This window comes from Nerophis lumbriciformis, linkage group LG18 (genome assembly GCF_033978685.3).
Source record: "Nerophis lumbriciformis linkage group LG18, RoL_Nlum_v2.1, whole genome shotgun sequence".
Classification (NCBI taxonomy): Eukaryota; Metazoa; Chordata; class Actinopteri; order Syngnathiformes; family Syngnathidae; genus Nerophis; species Nerophis lumbriciformis.
Window position 1 is genome coordinate 8912501 of NC_084565.2, and position 27500 is coordinate 8940000.

The 27500-nt window shown below is 43.7% G+C and overlaps 1 protein-coding gene and 1 long non-coding RNA gene across 2 annotated transcripts in view; one reads left to right on the plus strand and one right to left on the minus strand.

Moving 5' to 3' along the window:
- Positions 1–12446: 12446 nt before the first annotated feature.
- Positions 12447–27500, minus strand: part of LOC133617573 (uncharacterized) — a 23581-nt gene continuing 8527 nt past the window's right edge. The window contains exons 2-6 of the mRNA XM_061977613.1: positions 22661–22875; positions 18186–18288; positions 18003–18098; positions 16643–17157; positions 12447–13824 (exon numbers count right to left, since the gene is read on the minus strand). Coding sequence (XP_061833597.1) covers positions 12462–13824; positions 16643–17157; positions 18003–18098; positions 18186–18288; positions 22661–22875 — 2292 coding nt within the window. The 3' untranslated portion in view covers positions 12447–12461. The remainder of the gene's footprint in view (positions 13825–16642; positions 17158–18002; positions 18099–18185; positions 18289–22660; positions 22876–27500) is intronic.
- LOC140679533 (uncharacterized) lies at positions 16785–19902 on the plus strand. Its single transcript, XR_012050940.1, has 3 exons — positions 16785–17212; positions 17839–17881; positions 17955–19902. It is a non-coding gene; the product is annotated as an uncharacterized lncRNA (long non-coding RNA).

Below are 27500 nucleotides of genomic sequence, written 5' to 3' on the forward strand. Positions count from 1 at the left end.
ATCAAAATGACTTTAAGAGTCTTATATAAGTGTTATAATGAAGGCAACACATGATGTAAGTGTCTATATAAGCCTACTATCAAAATGACTTTAAAAGTCTTATATAAGTGTTATAATGAAGGCAACACATGATGTAAGTGTCTATATAAGCCTACTATCAAAATGACTTTAAAAGTCTTGTATAAGTGTTATAATGAAGACAACACATGATGTAAGTGTCTATATTAGCCTACTATCAAAATGACTTTAAAAGTCTTTTATAAGTGTTATAATGAAGGCAACACATGATGTAAGTGTCTATATAAGCCTACTATCAAAATGACTTTAAAAGTCTTGTATAAGTGTTATAATGAAGACAACACATGATGTAAGTGTCTATATTAGCCTACTATCAAAATGACTTTAAAAGTCTTTTATAAGTGTTATAATGAAGGCAACACATGATGTAAGTGTCTATATAAGCCTACTATCAAAATGACTTTAAAAGTCTTGTATAAGTGTTATAATGAAGACAACACATGATGTAAGTGTCTATATTAGCCTACTATCAAAATGACTTTAAAAGTCTTATATAAGTGTTATAATGAAGGCAACACATGATGTAAGTGTCTATATTAGCCTAATATCAAGATGATTTTAAAAGTCTTATATAAGTGTTATAATGAAGGCAACACATGATGTAAGTGTCTATATTAGCCTACTATCAAAATGACTTTAAAAGTCTTATATACGTGTTATAATGAAGACAACACATGATGTATGTGTCTATATTAGCTTACTATCAAAATGACTTTACATGTCTTATATAAGTGTTATAATGAAGGCAACACATGATGTAAGTGTCTATATTAACCTACTATCAAAATGACTTTAAAAGTCTTATATAAGTGTTATAATGAAGGCAACACATGATGTAAGTGTCTATATTAGCCTACTATCAAAATGACTTTAAAAGTCTTATATAAGTGTTATAATGAAGGCAACACATGATGTAAGTGTCTATATTAACCTACTATCAAAATGACTTTAAAAGTCTTATATAAGTGTTATAATGAAGGCAACACATGATGTAAGTGTCTATATTAGCCTACTATCAAAATGACTTTAAAAGTCTTATATAAGTGTTATAATGAAGGCAACACATGATGTAAGTGTCTATATTAGCCTACTATCAAAATGACTTTACAAGTCTTATATAAGTGTTATAATGAAGACAACACATGATGTAAATGTCTATATTAGCCTACTATCAAAATGACTTTAAAAGTCTTATATAAGTGTTATAATGAAGGCAACACATGATGTAAGTGTCTATATTAGCCTACTATCAAGATGACTTTAAAAGTCTTATATAAGTGTTATAATGAAGGCAACACATGATGTAAGTGTCTATATTAGCCTACTATCAAAATGACTTTACAAGTCTTATATAAGTGTTATAATGAAGACAACACATGATGTAAGTGTCTGTATTAGCCTACTATCAAAATGACTTTAAAAGTCTTATATAAGTGTTATAATGAAGGCAACACATGATGTATGTGTCTATATTAGCCTACTATCAAGATGACTTTAAAAGTCTTATATAAGTGTTATAATGAAGGCAACACATGATGTAAGTGTCTATATTAGCCTACTATCAAAATGACTTTAAAAGTCTTATATACGTGTTATAATGAAGACAACACATGATGTATGTGTCTATATTAGCTTACTATCAAAATGACTTTACATGTCTTATATAAGTGTTATAATGAAGGCAACACATGATGTAAGTGTCTATATTAACCTACTATCAAAATGACTTTAAAAGTCTTATATAAGTGTTATAATGAAGACAACACATGATGTAAGTGTCTACATTACAGCTATAGTAGCCTACTATCAAAATGACTTTAAAAGTCTTATATAAGTGTTACACATTAAGTGTCTGTATTAGTTGTATTAGCCTACTATCAAAATGACTTCAAAAGTCTTATATATGTGTTATAATGAAGGAAACACATGATGTGAGTGTCTATATTAGCTATATTAGCCTACTATCAAAATGACTTTAAAAGTCTTATATAAGTGTTATAATGAAGGCAACACATGATGTAAGTGTCTATATTAGCCTACTATCAAAATGACTTTAAAAGTCTTATATAAGTGTTATAATGAAGGCAACACATGATGTAAGTGTCTATATTAGCCTACTATCAAAATGACTTTAAAAGTCTTATATAAGTGTTATAACGAAGACAACACCTTAAGTGTCTGTATTAGTTGTATTAGCCTACTATCAAAATGACTTTAAAAATCTTATATAAGTGTTATCATGAAGACAACACCTTAAGTGTCTGTATTAGTTGTATTAGCCTACTATCAAAATGACTTTAAAAGTCTTATATAAGTGTTATCATGAAGACAACACATGATGTAAGTGTCTATATTAGCCTACTATCAAAATGACTTTAAACGTCTTATATAAGTGTTATAATGAAGACAACACATGATGTAAGTGTCTATATTAGCCTACTATCAAAATGACTTTAATTTTAGTATCTCTTATGTTTGACTGCCATCATATTGCAGTCTACACATATCTCTTATGTTTGACTGCCATATACTGGTCACACTTAGCATTACACCAAGTACCCAATAAAAATAGTTTTGAGGTCGGTAAGCAAAACCAGAATTATTCCGTACATTAGGCGCTATGTCGAGTTTTATTTTTAAAAAAGGATTTTAATTGTGCCTTGTAGTCTGTAAAATACGGTACTCGTAATCTGTTACTTCCACCTCTCAGTACTGACAAGCAGACTTATTTTCAGTATTATTTTGACTTTGTCACCAGATATTAACCGTCTCGGAAAGCATAAACCAACATAAAACCTCGCCCTGTCCTACGAGGAATGGCAACAGAACCACAATGCACACGGCCATGTGACACAAAACAGTCCAATTTAATTCAGTCGTTAAAGAGACAAGAATATTCACAATTTGTATTCATGTTAAAAAAAAAAAAAAAAGCTACGGTAAATCAGAGTAAATCACCAGCTTCCAGGTAACATGTGCATCAATCCTAAGAATAAAACAATTACAACAAAAATATCGGAATATGTTGAAACACGTTGACAATAAAGATCATTTTTTCTTCCATAAATAACTCTGATAGTAGATGAATAAAACGTTCTATCTACAGTTGTTCCACTGGCCTGCGTCCCTGGGAGAGAAACACTTAGTATCAAAAATGATGTGCAAAAAAAAAAAAAAAAAAGTTAGTTTTCTTCAAGTCCGTCTCCTAGATAATATTGAAAGACTGGTTGCCTGGATGGATAGGTAGCGCCTCCAACACTGAGACTGAGGTATTATTGCACTTGATCCCGGGACTGTGGGCACTGGTCCACGTGACCACGGTCCATGCAGCAGTTTAGACCAGCTTGAGTCTTGAGGCGTATCTTTTTTTTCTTTTCCGGTCAGTAAACACGCGGGCAGGTACTTGTGTAAACAACCCACAGCCTGCAGGAAGAGGGCGCCGTGGAGAGATACACATGTGCTCGGGGGACTCGTCGTCTAACAACGGCGACGCATCGTCAAATCTAAACATTGTCCTGTAAAGTGATCGTCTCTGAGAGGAACGAGCGTTAGTGCTTCAAACCACCTCCGCCTTTCCCCTTTCTAAGTGTCAGAGCAGTGCTGTACAGTGACCCGCACATAAAGCTATCATTGGAGGTGATGGACTGCAGTGACACACACACACACACACACACACACACACACACACACACACACACACACACACACACACACACACACACACACACACACACACACATCTAAATCAAAAGAAAGTTCAGCCAATTCCCTTCGACTTCTGTGGCAAGACCAACGACCTCTTTCACACAGAGAGCTCACACGATCGCCGCCTTTTAGCTGGCAAAATGACCACCACTGAGTGGGTTTGTCTGTGGAAGCAAACTCTCCAACTCCGGGTTTGGGGGGTGGGGGGGGGGGGGGGGGGGGGGGGGGGGGGGTGTCAGAATAATTGTATGTAAGTTATCACAAAACTTTCTGTTTCCGTGAGTTCCCGGCGAGAGGACCGACGCTGTCTTTGATCTTACCAAGCAAAAGGCTTGTAAAACTCCACTGTGTACGATGGGAAGCGACATGAAGGTGTCGGTTTCATTGATCTATTGCAGTGGTTCTTAACCTGGGTTCGATGGAACCCTAGGGTTTCGGTGAGTCGGCCTCAGGGGTTCTGCCGCGGAGGTCAAGACAAACCCGACTCATCGAGTAAATAAAAACTTCTCCCTATCGGCGTATTATGGATACCATCCATCCATCCATCCATCTTCTTCAGCTTATCCGAGGTCGGGTCGCGGGGGCAGCAGCCTAAGCAGGGAAGCCCAGACTTCCCTCTCCCCAGCCACTTCGTCCAGCTCCTCCCGGGGGATCCCGAGGCGTTCCCAGGCCAGCCGGGAGACATAGTCTTCCCAACGTGTCCTGGGTCTTCCCCATGGCCTCCTACCGGTCGCACGTGCCCAAAACACCTCCCGAGGGAGGCGTTCGGGTGGCATCCTGACCAGATGCCCGAACCACCTCATCTGGCTCCTCTCCATGTGGAGGAGCAGCAGCTTTACTTTGAGCTCCCCCCGGATGACAGAGCTTCTCACCCTATCTCTAAGGCAGAGCCCCGCCACCCGGCGGAGGAAACTCATTTGGGCCGCTTGTACCCGTGATCTTGTCCTTTCGGTCATAACCCAAAGCTCATGACCATAGGTGAGGATGGGAACGTAGATCGACCGGTAAATCGAGAGCTTTGCCTTCCGGCTCAGCTCCTTCTTCACCACAACGGATCGATACAGCGTCCGCATTACTGAAGACGCCGCACCGATCCGCCTGTCAATCTCACGATCCACTCTTCCCTCACTCGTGAACAAGACTCCGAGGTACTTGAACTCCTCCACTTGGGGCAAGATCTCCTCCCCAACCCGGAGATGGCACTCCACCCTTTTCCGGGCGAGAACCATGGACTCGGATTTGGAGGTGCTGATTCCCATCCCAGTCGCTTCACACTCGGCTGCGAACCGATCCAGTGAGAGCTGAAGATCCTGGCCAGATGAAGCCATCAGGACCACATCATCTGCAAAAAGCAGAGACCTAATCCTAATTATGGATACCCCCAAACAATGTTCCCTCTAATTTTCCATCGGATTTGCAGGTGTGTAATTTGTTGTGAGTTTATGCACTGTGTTGGTTTTGTTCTTTGAACAAGGTGATGTTCATGCACGGTTCATTTTGTGCACCAGTGAAAAAACATATAACTTTGTCTTGAATTGGGAAAAAAAAAACATTTTCTTTTTCACTAAAGAAGGGTTCAGTGAATGCGCATATGAAACTGGTGGGGTTCGGTACCTCCAACAAGGTTAAGACCCACTGATCTATTGTGATCCACAGGAAGATCTTGTCTTGACCCGAGATCTACAAAGCGGAGACGAAGCAGGACCTGACGCAAGCTCCAGGTATCTTTTCTTTGAACTGTTTTGTGACAACTGTTTATGACCCCCTCTCCCCTTAGAAACAGCTGTTGCCATGTAATCAGGGAAAGTCCAAATAAAAGAGGAGGCGTGCAATCCTTTCGTCAGAGCGTGGGACGACACTGTACAAGGGTACGGTTGTACACGCTCTCCTCATTGAGCTAAATGGAATCCTGTCTCTGTTTAATTCCTTGCTTCTTGTCTGTTTAATAGATGTCATCGGTGTTTGAACCTGACAGCGGGGTATTCCAGAAAGCAAGTCAATTGCAAAATTCTGAGTCTGTAAACTCTGAGATGAGGGAAAAATGCAGGATTTTCAGTCAGTTAACTTACTCTGTGAACCTAACCTGGTCACTGCAGGTTCTCCTGAACAAACCCTACAGGTCTCCTCCCTCCCAGTAAACGTAACGCTGATTTTGAGACCGTTGTTAATTCGATAGTATCACAGCCTGATTTACTGACAAAGTGAAAGTCTGTGCAAACACTTAAAATTGTGCCTGTGATCTACTAAGACTGCGTGTACGAATCAAGACTGGTGTTTTATTTAAACGAGGATTCTGCGCGTACTAGACGGGTCATCACCACGGAGACACTTGATCATTTACTGCACATTCACGTTATCCTGCTCCTACCTGTGGCGTTTTGCTATGTTTCCAAAGATGTACCACTTTTTATGGTCAGGTCAGGCTTATACCGCCACGGGTAAGATGTACCACCGTGCTATCTGCCGCGGATGGGGCTTGTAAACCTGGTAAGGCAGCCCATCTAGGAGAAGGAAATCTCCAACCTCAAAACCACCGCTGCCTTGCGGTCAACCCACTCGAGGGTAAGACTAAGGGAGTAAACCCTGACAGAAAATCAGGAGCCGGAGTCCCGAAGGCGGTTTGACGTTGTAGCATCATTCCGGCAACTCCTGCGGTGTCGTTGGTGCCAAGCTGTATCGACACTCGCCGCACCCTTGGATCCACCAGCCACGCGGAGACAGGGGTCTTGCTGCCTGGACAACAGCTTGCCCTCCATAGTTCCATGCCCAGGCCATGTAGATCCACTGGAGAAGTCCACTGGAGAGGTCACTCCAGTGGACCCTTTTTGGATGTACCCCGTCGTCTCCCGAGACGGAAGGATGCCGACGACCACCACTTTTTATGGGTATTTAAAACACAGTCCAAAATGCACCTCCAACATAACACGTTGTTTATCTTTTTTCAGTGCCGAAGGTGCGCTCCATGGTAGAGAGGCCGCGCTTATGTGCTCAAGACGCAAAAAAGGAATTCTTCAATAATTTTTTTGTCATACACGAGATATTCATCCATCCATCTTCTTCTGCTTATCCGAGGTTGGGTAGGCGAGAGCAGCAGCCTAAACAGAGGAGCCCTGACTTCCCTCTGCCCAGCTACTCCGTCCAGCTCTTCCCGAGGCGTTCCCAGGCCAGCAGAGAGACATAGTCTCTTCACCAAGTCCTGGGTTTTCCCTGTGGTCTCCTACCGGTCGGACGCGCCCTAAGGTCCTCCCCAGGAAGTCTTTCGGTTGGCCTCCTGACCAGATACCCGAACCACCTCATCTGGCTGCTCTCGGTGTGGAGGAGCAGCGGCTTTACTCTGAGCTCATCCCGAATGACAGATCTTCTCACCCTATCTCTAAGGGAGAGCCCCGCCATCCGGCGGAGGAAAACTAATTCCTGCCGGACCTTTTCCTTTCGGTCATAACCCAAAGCTCATGATCAGAGGTGAGGATAGGGACGTAGATCGACTGGTAAATTGAGAGCTTTGCCTTCCGGCTCAGCTCTTTTTGCTACCACAACGGATCGATGCATCACTGCAGACTGATCCGCCTGTCGATCTCACAATCCACTCTTCCCTCACTCGTGAACAAGACCCAGAGGGGCCTGAACTCGTCCACTTGGAGCAGGGTCTCCTCCCCAACCCGGAGATGGCACTCCACCTTTTTCTGGGTGAGAACCATGGACTCGGACTTGGAAGTGTTGATTCTCATCCCAGTCGCTTCACACTCAGCTGCGAACCAATCCAGTGAGAGCTGAAGATCCTGGCCAGAATGAAGCCAGCAGGACAACATCACCCGCCAAAAGCAGAGACCTAATACTGCAGCCACAAAACTGGCAACACGAGATATGTTAATAATATATATTCGATAAAAACGCATCAATTCAATTAGCTTAGGCGGTATAGCTCGGTTGGTAGAGTGGCCGTGCCAGCAACTTGAGGGTTCCAGGTTCAATCCCCACTTCCGCCATCCGAGTCAGTGCCCAGGTGTCCTTGGGCAAGACACTTTACCCACCTGCTCCCAGTGTCACCCACACTGCTTTAAATGGAACTTGTCATGTCTGTATTATCATGTTTTGTTTTAAGTCATGTTTTGTTTAGTTTCTGTCTTTTCACTCCCTTGTCTGGTCACCATAGCAGCCATTAGTTTTCACCTGTCACGTCACGCACCTGTTTCACGTTTTGAGTCACGCACCTGCTTTCACTAATCATGTCCATAGTATTTAAGTTAATTCATTTTCTGTTGTTCGGCCTGACGACCTCACCCCATATATGCTTCTACACACCACATTTATGCTCTGTCCATTGTTTCATGTCCATGTTCACGCTGCTCCTTTTTTGTCCAAGCCAAGTAAGTTTTTGTTCCATGTTTATAATCTTTTTGTTTTTCATAGTTTATTCTCCGCCACTGTGCGTGCTTTTCATTTGTACTTTTTGCTATAGTCTTTTGGTTTCATAGTTTATTACCGGTATCCGCCACTGTGCGCGCTTTCATTTATCCCTTTTTTTTGATATATTAAATTGATATATTAAAACCCGCCATGTACCTTAATTCCCGTCTCGCCCGTGCCAACTTTCCGTTGCATCCTGGAAAAGCAAACACCCCGGACCAAGTCATGACAGTAGGTCGTCAGCAGACCCGCTTTTCCGCACCTGAGTTGGACATGTTCGACGAGGCTTCTTGGGCGGTCCTGTGCGCGATGGAGGAGGAAACGCGGCGCTACTCCTCCATGGAGTATAGAGACTTCATTTGGTCCCAGGACGACACAGCGTCACCTCAGCCGCGGAAGCGCCACTCCCGACGAAGGACGTCAGGTAGAACTTCCGCGAGCCTGCAGGACACGCCGCTCCCACATGCCCCTCCCCCTCCGGGCGGAAGCAAGCAGCAGCCAGCCCGGCTTCGCCCGGATGACGTCAAAGACCAGGATTTTTTTTTTCTGAATTCTTTTTCTTTTGATTCCCCGCTCCCCAGGACTCAAGCCACACCCAAGACACAAAACAATTTTTTTTCACCCACTCAATCCCAGGCACAAGAAAGACAATTTGGACAATTTAATGGGGAAGTTTCTGCCCTCCTCCGCCCACCCCTACAGAGAGTTCCAGACCGCAGGGAGCGCGTCTGGTATCCGCCCCTTGAGGGGGGGGGGTTGGGCAGGAAATTGTTCAGGTGGGGTGGCTCAGCATCACCATGTCAAGCCACAGCCTCCCTCACGGCCGCCACCACCAGTCTTCCGACCTGTCAAGCCACAGCCTCCAGCACGACCGTCCTCACCAGTGTTCCGACCCGTCAAGCCACAGCCTCCAGCACGACCGCCCTCACCAGTCTTTTACCATGCCAAGCCGCAACCCCCAGCTAGACCACCTCCACCTGCACCAGTAGCTCCACGACGCCAAGCTCCGGAACCAGCTCCACGACGCCAAGCTCCGGTACCAGCTCCACGACGCCAAGTTCCGGTACCAGCTCCACGACGCCAAGCTCCGGTACCAGCTCCACGACGCCAAGCTCCGGTACCAGCTCCACGACGCCAAGCTCCGGTACCAGCTCCACGACGCCAAGCTCCGGTACCAGCTCCACGACGCCAAGCTCCGGTACCAGCTCAACAAGTCCAAGACCAAGACCCGCCATGCCAAGACCAAGACCAAGACCCGCCATGCCAAGACCAAGACCCGCCATGCCAAGACCAAGACCAAGACCAAGACCCGCCATGCCAAGACCAAGACCCGCCATGCCAAGACCAAGACCAAGACCCGCCATGCCAAGACCAAGACCCGCCATGCCAAGACCAAGACCAAGACCCGCCATGCCAAGACCAAGACCAAGACCCGCCATGCCAAGACCAAGACCAAGACCCGCCATGCCAAGACCTAGACCAAGACCAAGACCCGCCATGCCAAGACCAAGACCCGCCATGCCAAGACCAAGACCCGCCATGCCAAGACCAAGACCCGCCATGCCAAGACCAAGACCCACGCCAAGACCAAGACCTATACCAAGACCCACGCCGAGCTTCGCCGCCTGACGCGCCACGCCGAGCTTCGCCGCCTGACGCGCCACGCCGAGCTTCGCCGCCTGACTCACCACGCCAAGCCACGCCTGCCACGATGACGACGCGCCTGCCTCCTCGTCGGCCATGGATATGGCCGCTACCTGGTCGCCCGCCACGCCAAGTGCGCCCACCTCCCAGTCGGCCACGAATGTGGCCATTCCCTGGGCGCCCGCCTCGCCTGCTGCAGCGGCGTTCCACTCTCCGCCGCCACCTAACTCTGACCCGGTGGATACGGGGACACGTGGTCTGGCGACCCACCGCCATGTCCCCCTCCCGCCCTCCCATGACTTTTGTTAAGTTTTTTTTCTTGGACATCTGGTATCTGTCCTTAAGGGAGGGGCTCTGTCATGTCTGTATTATCATGTTTTGTTTTAAGTCATGTTTTGTTTAGTTTCTGTCTTTTCACTCCCTTGTCTGGTCACCATAGCAACCATTAGTTTTCACCTGTCACGTCACGCACCTGTTTCACGTTTTGAGTCACGCACCTGCTTTCACTAATCATGTCCATAGTATTTAAGTTAATTCATTTTCTGTTGTTCGGCCTGACGACCTCACCCTATATATGCTTCTACACACCACATTTATGCTCTGTCCATTGTTTCATGTCCATGTTCACGCTGCTCCTTTTTTGTCCAAGCCAAGTAAGTTTTTGTTCCATGTTTATAATCTTTTTGTTTTTCATAGTTTATTCTCCGCCACTGTGCGTGCTTTTCATTTGTACTTTTTGCTATAGTCTTTTGGTTTCATAGTTTATTATCCGCCACTGTGCGCGCTTTCATTTATCCCTTTTTTTTGATATATTAAATTGATATATTAAAACCCGCCATGTACCTTAATTCCCGTCTCGCCCGTGCCAACTTTCCGTTGCATCCTGGAAAAGCAAACACCCCGGACCAAGTCATGACAGAACTTAGATATTGGCTTTCACTATGTAAAGCGCTTTGAGTCACTAGAGAAAAAGCGCTATATAATTCACTTCACTTTTATTCCGCTCCTTAAGATACACCCAGCATGCATTATAAAATTATAAAAGGGTGTTGCTGAATAGACGATACGTCCAATTACTTTAATATTATTAGTTTTGTTTCGGACAGTTCAAATATGCAGGACCGAGGATTCTGTCTTTGCAGCGGTGACACTGATCATGCAGCCGTCAGTTTGCTAGTCCGTTTCAGAAATGCTAGATAATGACGCTAATTTAGGCGCCGCAATCACCTGCTAGTTTAGAAAATCAGACTGCGTGTGCTAAATATTTATGTTTGCATTCTCTCTTCCCAGTATTGTGGCCGTTCTGACGATCCACATATATTTTGCATATTAATGAAGACAGATTACGTTAAGTCATACTTGCAAACTTAGACCTCCAAATTCGGGAGATTTGGGCGTGGTCGGTGGGGGGAGTTGGGTCAAGGGGGTGGGAGTATCTTTATCGCTAGAATTCACTGAAATTCAAATATTTCTTATATATATATATATATATAAATAAATTAAATAAATACTTGACTTTCAGTGAATTCTAGCTATATATATAAATATGTATTTTATTATATATATATATATACATATAAATAAAATAAATACTTGAATTTCAGTGTTCATTTATTTACACATATACACACATAACACTTCTCTCTACTCATTGTTGTATTTGAAAGTGCAATGCTTTGCAGCCAGTAGCACAGCCTTTGAAGGAGCATAGGTATGGGCAGTGTAATATTCTGGGTTGGAGGAGAGGTGACGAAGTTATATCTCTACACTTCATACTTCAGAACCGACTCCCACACTTGCCGTCAGGGTGCACAATACAACGTAAACCGTTGGCCAACCAAAAAGTAACCACAGAACACTAGTTCCGTGGTTACTTTTTGGTTGGCCAAGCGCACGTGACGAAAGGCTGTCCTCACTCAGGTCCACACGGACCTGGAGGGGGCGGGCCTTAAGTCCGGCTGGAAATCGGGAGAAATTCGGGAGAATGGTTGTCCCGGGAGATTTTTGGGAGAGGCACTGAAATTCGGGAGTCTCCCAGAAAATTCGGGAGGGTTGGCAAGTATGCTTTAAGTAGGTCGGCTTTGCGTGTGCTATCAAGTTTGCACGTGATTTAGTACACGCACACCTTTAGTAAATCAGGCCCGTACTGTATAAGAAAACATACCTTGTTTCGTTTCGTTCATATTTACCTGACAAATACACCACATGGTGGGGGTCGTTAAATGAACAGTCATACCGGCTGTAACTTTAGGGTTTTTGGTCGAATTGCACACACTTTTAGGGGAAATACAAGCACAATTTGTGTAAAATTTGAGCGAGATTGATTGAAAAAGACAGTCGTAATAAAAAAGAACATCTTTGCAAGGGGACCGGGCGCAACTTTGTCCGTAAGTCATTGAGCGTTAATCCAATGATGATAAAACCTTTCTGTGAAATGAATCGTCGTCACACAACCTCACTTTCATAAGGACCCAGACAGAAGGAGTCATGGTAAATGTGCACCTGTGTTGAACATTGTCGTCCTAATAATTGTGAAAGGTGATAGAAATATATTTGCTCCGCATGCTTCCAGGGGACAAGTCTTTGACAGTCTTGGACGGTGATGTGTTGGATAGTGAAATGTGCTGTTAGACAGTGGTGACGGTCAGCAGGGGGCTGGCACAGATCATTGGGTGGTCCTGGCTGTCCAGCCTGGTCCCGTGAGTCAGCAGCTCCTCCACAGTCGTCCAATCGTCCAACATCTTCCGATTCCTCAGCCGACTCAGCTTCCTCTGACTCAGCTCCAGGACCGTACTGCACCTTCCTTCTGCGGAAGTGCCACCGGCTCGGCCGTCCGGCCCGCCTCGCTCGGAAGCGGGGGCGCCACCCCTGCCGGAGGCCTCGCGTACACCCCCTCCTCTTGCCTGCTGCTGCTTCTGCTCGCGGGCGAGTAGGAAGTGTTCCCTCCTCTCCGTTCGGCTCCAGTATCGACCTAGCAGCATGTCCGTGGTGGTCTCATCGTCCGTGCTCATCCCGCTGCGCTCGTCAGCAAGCTGAGAGGCCCGGTCCCTCAGGAACTGGTTCCTGGAGATCCGAGAAGTCATGTTGGCTTTAGAGCAAGGGTTCATTTTGGCGTGTAGCCCGGAGGAGGGGTTAGGGCTTGGCTGTGCATCCAATTGTTCTTTATTTGCATCCAGACCAATGATAGAGCCAGTCCCTGTGTGGCCCTCCAGGGTGCTGTAAAGACCTCGACATCCTCCGCCACACTGGGACTGGCGGCTGGCGAGTTTAGGCCACGTGTCGTTGACATCCCCCGGCTGGACAGGTTGCATAACACTCTGGAGGTGCTGTTGCTCTCTGGTCCGGCTCCTTTGAATCTCCTGCTGTCTCTCTCGGTCCACTTCCTCCTGAATCTGCGCTTCCCTCTCTAGAGTCTCCATTTGCCTGTTCTGTTCCAGTTCTATTTCTTGGTCCCGTTCCGCCGCTACTGGGTCAGTGATCAACCCCATTTGTTGCGCGTGCCACCAGTCGTGGTGAGTGAGCTGGCCGTTTGGGTTGCTATTGTAGCAGGGACCTCTGATATGGTGCTGTTGTGGTGACAGATCTGCTGGGTGGGCAACCATCTCGTCTGCTACCAGCTCCGTCTCCTCTGGTAGGCCATGTTGCAAGACGCTATGAGGCGTGACCCCCCCACAGTGGTGCAGGGTGGCTGCACAATAGGAGGGGGACGCCGGGTGACTGGCCCGGCGCCGGTATTCCTGCGTTGGTGGGCGATGGTGCAGCGTACGGCTTCTCCTCAGCATCCCAACAGAGCTGGAGCCTTGATGGTGCTGCTGCACAGGTGCTAGCGGCCTCCGGTGGCTGGAGGGGGTACTGCAGGTGGAGAGGACTGGGACGCTCATTCGTGACGCCGGTGCGTGTGCGTGGGAGGGGTTAAAGAGTGCGCCGCTGCTTGAGCTGTGACGGTTCAGACAGGGTCGATCCGTTTTGTGGAACTGGACTGATGACACCCTGGAAACAAATTAATGCACAAAATCAGAACTCATAGGAGGAACAATTCTACAAGGTGACTAATTCATCCTCACCTGCTTATAAAAAGTCATTAGAAGGAAGATGTACCAAGAAAAAGTCAGCAGTAAGTTGATGTTTTTTTACTTTTAATACTTGGAATCTTTTAATAACTTCAGAGCTACCTATTGATTTATGTAACGTTTTTTAAAATATTATTTTCTATTGTATTTCATGTGTTTTATGGCCTTTTAAAAAAATAAAATACAAATAAAAACCTGTGTTTTAATTGGAAAATGCTAAATTTGCATTTTTTTACAGAGTGGAATATTTGAGGTTGGTTAATTACAGCTTTGAATAGGTCAATAGTTCATGACAACATTGATTTTGAAACAGTAAACAAGGATAAAAACATATTATTTTTTAGTGTCTACTGAGCGAGACTAACAGAGGGACTTGGTTGAGTTTATTGAATCCACACAAGTCTTTTATAAATACCTGCTGTGTTATATATAACTGCCCTACATCATTTGCATTGCATTTCAGCAGTTTAATAGCAGTTCAACCCATTTACGCTTATCAAAGCTCTGAGAGTTATGCTCATGGTTTTCTGACACCATCTGGTGCAATTTCACCAAAACAACATTTTCTTGTTTTTCAATGAGATAAAATTCGGTTTTCATGGAAAAAACGTAGTAGGATAGCAGGATTACAGTCTGTTAAAAAAATAGCAGTTATAATGGGAGTCAATGGGGCCCAAAGAGTTCTGAGGAGAAAGTGTGTATACTTTATGTTTGTATCATATTCTAACAATGTTGCAATAAAAACACAATGCAATTTCATTTGAAAGAAGAAAGTCAGATGGTTTACTTTCAAACATGTAATGCCCGTTTTGGGCCCCAGAGTTGCACAAGGGTTTAAAGGGGAACATTATCAGCAGACCTATGTAAACGTCAATATATACCTTGATGTTGCAGAAAAAAGACCATATATTTTTTTAACCGATTTCCGAACTCTAAATGGGTGAATTTTGGCGAATTAAACGCTTTTCTAATATTCGCTCTCGGAGCGATGACGTCAAAATGTGACGTCGCATCGGGAAGCAATCCGTTATTTTCTCAAACACCGAGTCAAATCAGCTCTGTTATTTTCCGTTTTTTCGACTGTTTTCCGTACCTTGGAGACATCATGCCTCGTCGGTGTGTTGTCGGAGGGTGTAACAACACGAACAGGGACGGATTCAAGTTGCACCAGTGGCCCGACGAAAGCTATGCTACGACAGAGATGGCAAGAATGTGTGGATATCCTGCGACACTCAAAGCAGATGCATTTCCAACCATAAAATCAAAGAAATCTGCCGCCAGACCCCCATTGAATCTGCCGGAGTGTGTGAGCAATTCAGGGACAAAGGACCTCGCTAGCACGGCAAGCAATGGCGGCAGTTTGTTCCCGCAGACGAGCGAGCTAAACCCCCTGGATGTCTTGGCTCACACCATCCCGAAGATGATCAAGAGAAGAATATCGACCCTAGCTTCCCTGGCCTGCTGACATGAGGGTATGTCTACAGAATATATTAATTGATGAAAACTGGGCTGTCTGCACTCTCAAAGTGCATGTTGTTGCCAAATGTATTTCATATGCTGTAAACCTAGTTCATAGTTGTTAGTTTCCTTTAATGCCAAACAAACACATACCAATCGTTGGTTAGAAGGCGATCGCCGAATTCGTCCTCGCTTTCTCCCGTGTCGCTGCCTGTCGTGTCGTTTTCGTCGTTTTCGCTTGCATACGGTTCAAACCGATATGGCTCAATAGCTTCAGTTTCTTCTTCAATTTGGTTTTCGCTACCTGCCTCCACACTACAACCATCCGTTTCAATACATGCATAATCTGTTGAATCGCTTAAGCCGCTGAAATCCGAGTCTGAATCCGAGCTAATGTCGCTATAGCTTGCTGTTCTTTCCGCCATGTTTGTTTGTGTTGGCTTCAGTATGTGACGTCATAGGAAAATGGACGGGTGTATATAACGATGGTTAAAATCAGGCACTTTGAAGCTTTTTTTAGGGATATTGCGTGATGGGTAAAATTTGGAAAAAAACTTCGAAAAATAAAATAAGCCACTGGGAACTGATTTTTAATGGTTTTAACAATTCTGAAATTGTGATAATGTTCCCCTTTAACATGGGTTAAACAAGGCTCTAGAGCAGGGGTGTCAAACTCATTGTAGATCGGGGGCCACGTGGAGAAAAATCTACTCCCAAGTGGGCCGGACATGTAAAATCACGGCACGATAACTTAAAAATAAAGACAACTTCAGATTGTTTTCTTTGTTTAAAAATAGAATAAAACCTGTTTGCGGGCCTTACGTTTGACACCCCTGCTCTAGAGCACTGAGTTGGGCATCTGTGCTCTTCTGTGTTTTTATTCGTACCATTGATGGGAATAAAAATCTGCCACTGTGATAAACACGATTGAATCTCACATAGGTCTGATTTGATTCCGTTCTTCCTATTTCTCTGCATCTGTTGTTGTTTGCTCTGTTCTGAAGGCCTCGTTTGTTTATTATTCCTGTTTGCGTGATACAGTCCACCAAACATGCAGCACGAAAACCTGACATAGTCTTGTTCTTTTCAGCCTACTGAGTGAGACATCGTTTGCAATTTTTCATCTGTGGAATCCTTGGCTGTTTCCATGGAGACAAGCTCAGTATTAGGTGACCCACATTGGCTTTGAATAAATCCATTTTTGTCCGCGACTGATGATCTGCTCTGCTTTGGTAGACGAGGACGCATTTAGATCTTGAGTTTTCTCCGGCGTCACATACCTGAAAAGGCCTCCTGTCGGGAGGTCCAACACGGGCCCCGTGGTTTCCTCCATCCCCAACTGCAAGCGCTGACACGGCGGCTGCATACTCAGCGTCTCCGGAATGGCCTCCAGCAGCTCGCGGTGGCTCATTGGGCAGCTGTCGCGCCGCTCCCTCCTCTCACACGTTTCTCCCTGATGCTGCAGCCGAGCGTTGTACAGCCGCATCCGTTTCTCCAGCATCCTCTGGAAGTGGCGGAACTCCCCGGTGCTGACGCTGTAGAAGCCGGAGTCGCTGAGCTCCGACGAGATGAAGGACTCGGAGGAAGGGGAGCCACCACCTCCAAAGGCTCCGCAGCCCCCGTGGCCCGGGGCTCCGTGGGGATGGCAGTCCTCAAGCCCCGCCTCCTCCGTCTCCATGCCCGAGAGGTCGCCTTGGTGGAGGGAGCCATCGGTCCAGCCCAGGCCGCTGTCCAGCTCGTGGTGGAGGGGCAGGAAGCCCAGAGGCTTCTCCAGCATGAAGTCGTCATCGTCCGTCTGCCACAGGAAGCAAGGTTGACATGCAGAATAATCCGCATTACTGCATGAACAGGTATGATAATTGGCAACAAAATGTATTTTCTGTACTCTAAGCCCCTACTTATTTCCTAAGCTTTGAACCCTGCTGTTAGAATCATTGTTTGTAAGTTATCACAAAAAACTTTGTGTTGAAATGAGTTCCAGGCAAAAGGACAGGGGCTGTCTTTGAGGCCTACCAAGAGTAAGGCTCGTAAAACTCCACTGTGTAAGGGGGGAAGCCACATGAAGGGTTTTCTGTTTTCTCTCATGTATGGTAATCAACAGAAGGATGTTGTTCTGGCCCAAGGACTTCAAAGTGGAGAGATGGCAGGCTCTGCCCAATTTCCAGATGACCTCTTTTTAAACTATTTTATGAACCTCTTTTTGAACTATTTTATGGAACTCTTTTTTAACTGACCTTTTCGGTGAATAGTTTACGACCTTTTCTGTAAACTTTTTTTGCGACCTTTGTCCTTTGGAAACAGCGGTGGCCAGGTGATCGAGGAGGGTCCAAAATAAAAGAAGGAGGCATGCAATCTTTTGGCAGAGCGTGCTGGAGATTGTAGAAGGACACAATGTCCGGGCGACTCTCCTCAATATATTGAGTCCAAATTGAATTCTGTCTCTGTTTAATTCTTTGCCTCTTGTCTTGTTTAATAGATGTCATCAGTGTTTGAACCTGACACCTGTGGTTTATACAAAGGTGAGGCTATTCTATGTATTTATCGTTGGGACTTGCAGGTTGTTTAACATCGGTGCTCTTAATCCGCCACCAGGGTAAAACTCGGATTCACCAGCACGCAGCGCCGACGTGGCCTCGTTACCTGGCTGTGGTAGCCTTTGGGTTCATCCGGACTGACGTTGCAACATCCCATCAGGCAGCTCTGCTCCTTGGCTCGATGGCCGCTCACTTCCGCATCCTGATTCAGCCACAATGCGGCAGAGTGGACATGGGAAGGAGTGTAAGTTGTGTGCACAGAACGGAGGCGGGGGCCTGCAAGCCTCACCTGGTGGCTGATGTCCACGGTGTCTCTCTGGGAGCCGGAAAGGTAGCCGTAGTGTCCTCCGTCGCAGTGATCTTGTGGCAGGGACAAGTGGTTGTAATAATGCCTGAAAGGAGCAAGCACAGCAGTTTTGTAGACATCTTAATTAGGGGTGTGAATCTTTGGGGAAGAGGTCTTGTCCCCAAGTGGAGGAGTTCAAGTACCTCGGAGTCTTGTTCACGAGTGAGGGAAGAGTGGACGGTGAGATCGACAGGCGGATCGGTGCGGCGTCTTCAGCAATGTGGACACTGTATCGATCCGTTGTGGTAAAAAAGGAGCTGAGCCGGAAGGTAAAGCTCTCAATTTAGCGGTCGATCTACGTTCCCATCCTCACCTATGGTCATGAGCTTTGGGTTATGACCAAAAGGACACGATCACGGGTACAAGCGGCCCAAATGAGTTTCCTCCGCCGGGTGGCGGGTCTCTCCCTTAGAGATAGGGTGAGAAGCTCTGCCATCCGGGAGGAGCTCAAAGTAAAGCCGCTGCTCCTCCACATGGAGAGGAGCCAGATGAGGTGGTTCGAGCATCTGGTCAGGATGCCACCTAGATGCCGCCCTACGGAGGTCTTTAGGGCACGCCCGACCGGTAGGAGGCCGCGGGGAAGACCCAGGACACGTTGGGACGACTATGTCTCCCAGCTGGCCTGGGAACACCTCGGGATCCCCCGGGAAGAGCTGGACGAAGTGGCTGGGTAGAGGGAAGTCTGGGCTTCCCTGCTTAGGCTGCTGCCCCCGCGACCCAACCTCGGATAAGCGGAAGTAAATTGATGGAGGGAATCTTTGGGCACCTAACAATTTGATCCAACTCCTGGGGTGACCATTTGATTCAGAATCGATTCTCGATTCAATGCGATTTTCTTTAAATCGATTTTCTCAATGTATTATTTGGTATAATACCGTAAACTATGAGCTGATACATTTTTCCTTTGCTTTGAACCCGGCGGCTTATAAAACAGTACGGCTAATATATAGATTTTTCTTTGCTTATGTTCATAATGTTTTGTGTTCAATTGCTTTCATTAGACACAAGAAGAGACACTGAAACGGTGTGTTCTTGTTTCTGCAATGGCACCATCATTTGGACGAGTTCACTCACTGCAGGTGTTGCGAGTTGAAAATGTACCTCCTGCTTTAACACCTTGAACCGAAAGTGAAACCGTCCTCAAAAGGATTCTTCATTCATCACTCCAAGCAACGTCTATAAGTTTTACAATTTAACTAAAACAATTCATACTCACTAAACCGTCCCATGTGTGATATCTGTAGGAGTGTTTTCAAGCATATTTGTACGTGCTATCATAGTGAAATGAAGCTAGCGTCGTTAGCATTAGCCAATACGCTAACACGTTTACAAGTGACTGTGTTAGTATTATTAACTTACAATGGCATTCTTTTTGTATTGTTTCAGTTTCACAAATTCCTCAGTAAATTTGCCAAAACGTCACCGTGGAGTTATTGAGTCTGTTTAGCTGATTGGAGAGCTAGCTTGCGCACCTAGTGGGTCCATGACCATGACCTCTGTTTTGTTTGATCGTCCGTTTTACTGCCCTGTTACAGACACTGTTTGGAAACAATTAAGGTATGTAAATAAACATTAACAAAATCTTTATGTGTAAATAACTCATTTCACAACCTATATTGTGACTTATACAACATTTAGTGGGTGTGGCTTATAATATTGAATCTATGTGAGTTTTACTAGAATCAGGTATTTTGGTAAGGTTTACAAATACAAAAAATAGTTTTTACTCATAATGACAGTATACTGTCACACTCAATATAACTAATTTAAACATAATTCCTAAACTTCACATGAAAAATGGCTAAAAATGCCTGAAATAATGCATCCTTGTGAGTTTTACTCGAAACATATGCTTTTTTAAGGCTTGCAAACACAAAAAGTAGTTTTTTACTCAATATGACAGTAATGTTCTTAAAATCCTGAGATAATGCGAAAAAAGCAATACAAATTTATTCAAAACAACTCTTAAACCAACCATGCAAAATGTCTAAAAATGCCTATTATATTGAATCTATGTGAGTTTCACTAGAATCAGTTGTTTTTGTAAGATTTGCAAATACAAAAATGAGGTTTTACTCACTATGACCGTATACTGTCACACTCAATATAACAGATATTTAAATATAACTCCTAAATCACACATGCAAAATGGCTAATAATGCCTGGAGAAATGTATCTTTGTGAGTATTACTGGAAAAAAAAAATATTTCGTAAGGTTTGCAAAGACACAAGTTTGTTTTTTTTACTCAATATGATAGTATAACTGTCATACTAAATATGAAAGTTATATAAACATAACTCCAAAACCAAACATGCATTATTTCTAAAAATGCCTGTATTATTGTACAAACCCCGTTTCCATATGAGGTGGGGAATTGTGTTAGATGTAAATATAAACGGAATACAATGATTTGCAAATCCTTTTCAAGCCATATTCAGTTGAATATGCTACAAAGACAACATATTTGATGTTCAAACTGATAAACTTTTTTTTTTTTTTGCAAATAATCATTAACTTTAGAATTTGTTGGCAGCAACACGTGACAAAGAAGTTGGGAAAGGTGGCAATAAATACTGATAAAGTTGAGGAATGCTCATCAAACACTTATTTGGAACATCCCACAGGTGAACAGGCTAATTGGGAACAGGTGGGTGCCATGATTGGGTATAAAAACAGCTTCCCAAAAAATGCTCAGTCTTTCACAAGAAAGGATGGGGCGAGGTACACCCCTTTGTCCACAACTGCGTGAGCAAATAGTCAAACAGTTTAAGAACAACGTTTCTCAAAGTGCAATTGCAAGAAATGTAGGGATTTCACCATCTACGGTCCATAATATCATCAAAAGGTTCAGAGAATCTGGAGAAATCACTCCACGTAAGCGGCATGGCCGGAAACCAACATTGAATGACCGTGACCTTCCATCCCTCAGACGGCACTGTATCAAAAACCGACATCAATCTCTAAAGGATATCACCACATGGGCTCAGGAACACTTCAGAAAACCACTGTCACTAAATACAGTTGGTGGCTACATCTGTAAGTGCAAGTTAAAGCTCTACTGTGCAAAGCAAAAGCCATTTATCAACAACACCCAGAAACGCCGCCGGCTTCTCTGGGCCCGAGATCATCTAAGATGGACTCATGCAAAGTGGAAAAGTGTTCTGTGGTCTGACGAGTCCACATTTCAAATTGTTTTTGGAAATATTCGACATTGTGTCATCCGGACCAAAGGGGAAGCGAACCATCCAGACTGTTATCGACGCAAAGTTCAAAAGCCAGCATGTGTGATGGTATGGGGTGCATTAGTGCCCAAGTCATGGGTAACTTACACAGGCACCATTAATGCTGAAAGGTACATACAGGTTTTGGAACAACATATGCTGCCATCTAAGCGCCGTCTTTTCCATGGACGCCCCTGCTTATTTCAGCAAGACAATGCCAAGCCATATTCAGCACATGTTATAACAGCGTGGCTTCGTAAAAAAAAGAGTGCGAGTACTTTCCTGGACCCCCTGCAGTCCAGACCTGTCTCCCATCGAAAATGTGTGGCGCATTATGAAGCGTAAAATACGACAGCGGAGACCTGAAGCTCTACATAAAACAAGAATGGGAAAGAATTCCACCTGAGAAGCTTAAAAAATGTGTCTCCTTAGTTCCCAAACGTTTACTGAGTGTTGTTAAAAGGAAAGGCCATGTAACACAGTGGTGAACATGCCCTTTCCCAACTACTTTGGCACGTGTTGCAGCCATGAAATTCTAAGTTAATTATTATTTGAAAAAAAAAATAATAATAAAGTTTATGAGTTTGAACATCAAATATGTTGTCTTTGTAGCATATTCAACTGAATATGGCTTGAAAAGGATTTGCAAATCATTGTATTCCGTTTATATTTACATCTAACACAAGTTCCCAACTCATATGGAAACGGGGTTTGTATCTATGTGAGTTTTACTAGAATCAGGCGTTTTGGTAAGGTTTACAAATACAAAAAAAAGTTTTTCCTCATAATGACAGTATAACTGCCACACTCAATATGACATAAATCTTTCAGTGTAAATAACTCATTTCACAACGTATATTGTGACTTACATAACATTTAGTGGGTGTGGCTTATATGTGCGCTCTATGGTCCAGAAAATACGATAGTTATAACGAAAACCGGCTACAGGTTAGAAAAGCTCCTTCTGGTTGCATGGAGTATTCTAATGAAAAACTATTTTACAAGAATACATTTCAATCCATTTTTGAAAAGTATGGATCAAATTAGAATCGGGCTGACTAAGAATTGCCCCTAATATTTAGTCAGACAAACTCATTCTCGGAACTTGAATACAGTCCAGGAGAGTCCCAAGAGACATTGTAAAAATATAACAATCCGAATTTTAGTGGAGGCAAAAACAGAAAGACACTGATCACCTTTCCTGGTAGGAGGGGCTTGTGGCATTAAGCCCCGCCCCCATCATGGGCAGGTTCAGGTGCTGCAGGTTGAGGGGCAGGTGCTCCCAGGCCGCCCGGTCTGTGTCGCGTCCCCTCTGAGTCTTGACCTGCATGGTGACGGGGTGCTGACTCGCCGTCAGGATGCGCAGAGCATCACGCTGGCTCAGGTGTGCCAGGCTCCGCCCACTGGTCAGCTGAAATCAAGCCCAGAGAGGCAGAAAAATGAAAAACCTTTTTCTATTCAGGCTGCATCTCAAACTCATATGTTGTGGCCCTCTCCTTACCTTCATTATTGACAATTTTGAAACCCACGAGACACTAACTACAAAGCCCAGAACCAGTGAAGTTGTCACGTTATGTAAATGGTCAATAAACAAATCCTTTTCAACTTATATTCAATTGAATAGACTGCAAAGACAAGATATTTAACGTTCAAACTGGTAAACGTTGTTATTGTTTGCAAATATTATCTCATTTGGAATTTGATGCCTGCAACATGTTTCAAAAAAAGCTGGCACAAGTGACAAAAAAGACAGAGAAAGTTGAAGAATGCTCATCAAAGACTTATTTAGAACATCCCACAGGTGAACAGGCAAATTGGGAACAGGTGGGTGCCATGATTGGGTATAAAAGCAGCTTCCATGTGTTACGTTTGGATCAGTTGTTCCTCCCAGGGAATTCAAGTTTCTGGTCGTCGCTCCCAAGCTCTTTACGACACTTAAAGCTGAGTAAAAGAACCACCAGAGACAGAATAGGTATTTTGTAATATATTTGCAAATCTTTGTAAATATCATGAGACCAATCCAGCATAGAACATTCAATTGTGCAGCTAAGGTGGTCTGCCCTAAAAAATGGAAACCTTCTCTTCTATAAAGTCTCTCTCCCTCCCACCCTCGTTGTCTTGTCTTTCCAGCCTAAACACATGCCCATTGTCCTCCGCATCTGGACAGAAGAACAGATAAGAAGAAGGAGTATCTCTCTTTCTTACATTCCATACCCAAGGTTAGCACACAGTATTTGCAGACAACCAAAAGACCACAATTGGAAGAAAAACACTAGCTGTTTTGTAATATGATTAGGAAATTAAAGAAGTAACACTTAAATACGGATATACGTATGTAAATATCTGCCTCCGACACATGAAATGCTCAGTCATTCACAAACAAGGACGAGGCGAGGGTCACCACTTTGTCCACAAATGCCTGAGCAAACTGTTTAAGAACAACATTTCTCAAGCAGCTATTGCAAGGAATTTAGGGATTTCACCATCTACGCTCCGTAATATCATCAAAGGGTTCAGAGAATCTGGAGAAATCACTGCACACTGCACGATATTACGGACCTTCCATCCCTCAGGCAGTACTGCATCAAAAAGCGACATCAGTGTGTAAAGGATATCATCACATGGGCTCAGGAACACTTCATTAAACCACTGTCAGTAACTACAGTCGGTCGCTACATCTGTAAGTGCAAGTTAAAACTCTTTTATGCAAAGCGAAAGCCATTTATCAGCAACACCCAGAAACGCTGCCGGTTTCACTGGGCCCGAGCTCATCTAAGATGGACTGATGCAAAGTGGAAAAGTGTTCTGTGGTCTGACGAGTCCACATTTCGATTAGTTTTTGGAAACAAGCAACATTATTATGGACGGCCCTGCTTATTTCAGCAAGACAATGCCAAGCCACGTGTTACAACAGCGTGGCTTCGTACTAAAAGAGTGCGGGCACTAGACTGGCCTGCCTGTAGTCCATACCTGTCTCCCATTGAAAATGTGTGGTGCAATATGAAGGCTAAAATATGAGAAGGGAGACTGTTGAACAACTTAAGCTGTACATCAAGCAAGAATGGGAAATAATTCCACTTCAAAAATGTGTCTCCTCAGTTCCCAAACCTTTACTGAGTGTTGTTAAAAGGAAAGGCCATGCAACACACTGGTAAAAATGCCACTCTGACAACTTTTTTGCAATGTGTTGCTGCCATTAAATTCTAAGTTCATGATTATTTGCAAAACAAAATTAAGTTTCTCAGTTCCAACATTAAATATCTTGTCTTTGCAGTCTATTCAATTGAATATAGGATCACAAAAAATTTCATTATTGGCTTTATTGTAACAAAAAATGTTAGTGTACATGAAACATATGTTTATTGTTGTAATTTAGTCCTTAAATACAATGTTGAACATACTAGACAACTTGTCTTTTAGTAGTAAGTAAACAAACAAAGACTCCTAATTAGTCGTATGCAGTAACATATTGTGTCATTTATACACCTATTATTTTATACACATTATTAAGGACAAACTGTAAAAAATGATTATTAATCCACTTGTTCATTTACTGTTAATATCTGCTTATTTTCTCTTTTAACATGTTCTATCTACACTTCTGTTAAAATGTAATAATCACTTATTTGTCTCTTCTTTGATACTTGACATTAGTTTTGGATGATACCACACATTTAGGTATGGATGTGATACCAAGTAGTTACAGGATCATACATTGGTCATATTCAAAGTCCTCATGTGTCCAGGGACATATTTACTGACTTTATAAACATAATATGAATTTTAAAAACAGGAAAAAATATTTTGTGAGAATAAAATATATCGATGTAATCATCGTAGTATCGACTAGATACACTCTTGTACTTGGTATCATTACAGTGGATGTCAGGTGTAGATCCCCCCATGGCATTTGTTTACATTGTGACAGTGGTGAGCTATTGTATCCTCCTACGGTGTGTAGTGAAGCATGTTTAGATATTCCTCGTCCTCCAGTGATAATGCTACTTATAAGAAACTCACTTTATTTGTCGCCATGGAGACAAGGAGTAATGCTTTAGAAGTAGCTAAAACACTGTGGATGGATGTTAGCCGCTAGCTAGCTAGCATGTGTTAAAGCAGCTCTTCCTGAGGGTGTTTCAGTGTTATAACTTCACCTTTATCTTTACTTTTTACACCATTCTCCCTTTTCTGTCTACACACTGTGTCTGCTTGTAAGTACTCTGTGTGTGTGCGCTGCCCAACATGCTCCTCTGCTCATAAAACCAGCAATGTCACGACGCGTCATCATGCCTGTAAAAAAAAAAATACAAATATGGCGAACCGGTACTTTTCAAACAGAGTATAGTACCGTTTTTGATTCATTAGAACCGCGATACTATTCTAGTATCAGTATACCGTACGGAACAGTCAGCTGAAAAAAGTCAGATTTCGAAAAAAATCTAATTTGGTCCAGTAATGGCAAAATTAATATTTTAGACATCTCGTGTAAAACCACAATTTGAGTCCAAAAGTTTGTTCTTGCGACTTTGTCTTCACTACATTTTTCTGTTCTTTCTCCAAAGATAAGACATTTTTATGACCCTTATGCATTCTTGGAGCCCATTGGGGATATCGCCAAAAATCCCCACCTTTTCTGTGAATAGGACCAAAATCGCTGTGATGTTGGTTGATCACTAATAATAATAATAATAATAATAATATATTTTATTTGTAAAAAGCACTTGAGTAAACAACCTCAAAATGCTACAGTGTATCAAAAAATTAAAAAAAATTAAAAATTAAAAAAATTAAAAAAAATAATATAAAAAAAAGATAATAAAAAATAAAATAAAAACTAGAACAGCCAAATAGCTAAAACTAGCATGCATATATCAAAAAAAAGAAAAGACAAAAAAGGCTTTTTTTAAAAGAAGGGTTTTCAAGCCTTTTTTAAAGCATCCACAGTCTGAGGTGCCCTCAGGTGGTCAGGGAGAGCGTTCCACAGACTGGGAGCGGTGGAGCAGAAAGCCCGGTCTCCCATTGTTCCACTAACTGAGGTTGCATTTCTGTTTTGGTCAAAATGTTACTTTCCAAGTGGCTTTCTTTTTATGATTGATGTTGTTAACCACCAATCAGATAGAGTTTGCATAGTCTGCAGTGTGAACCTAGTCCAGTGTTCATTCCGACGGCCATATTGGTTCTTTGACGCCAGCAGATGACTGTGCTCGCACGGTGCAAATATAGTCAGTGCAATAATCCAATCTGGGTCCAAACGACAGGTCTTGGACCCCCTCCTCTATTTTCACACATAAAAAGGAGCTGGGAAATGTTGGCAGCGGTCCGAGCCAAGAAAAGAACCCCGCTGATGTCACCGTGATGTCGCCGTGATGTCACCGGCTCCTTGGCAGCTCGCTTCTGCAGGCGGCGACACGTTTCATGTGATTATCCAGTGGAGATGTGGCGGCTGGGTTGTGTTTGCTCGCCCGCCAACGTGCCACAGTCACATATTTGCACAGTTACACCACCATCCACATATTTGCACAGTTACACCACCATCAACATATTTGCACAGTTACACCACCATCCACATATTTGCACAGTTACACCACCATCGACATATTTGCACAGTTACACCACCATCAACATATTTGCATAGTTACACCACCATCCTCATATTTGCACAGTTACACCACCATCCACATATTTGCACAGTTACACCACCATCAACATATTTGCATAGTTACACCACCATCGACATATTTGCACAGATACACCACCATCCACATGTTTTTCACTGTTACACCACCATCGACATATTTGCACAGTTACACCACCATCGACATGTTTTTCACTGTTACACTACCATCGACATATTTGCATAGTTACACCACCATCGACATATTTGCACAGTTACACCACCATCGACATATTTGCACAGTTACACCACCATCGACATGTTTTTCACTGTTACACTACCATCGACATATTTGCATAGTTACACCACCATCGACATATTTGCACAGTTACACCACCATCGACATATTTGCACAGTTACAC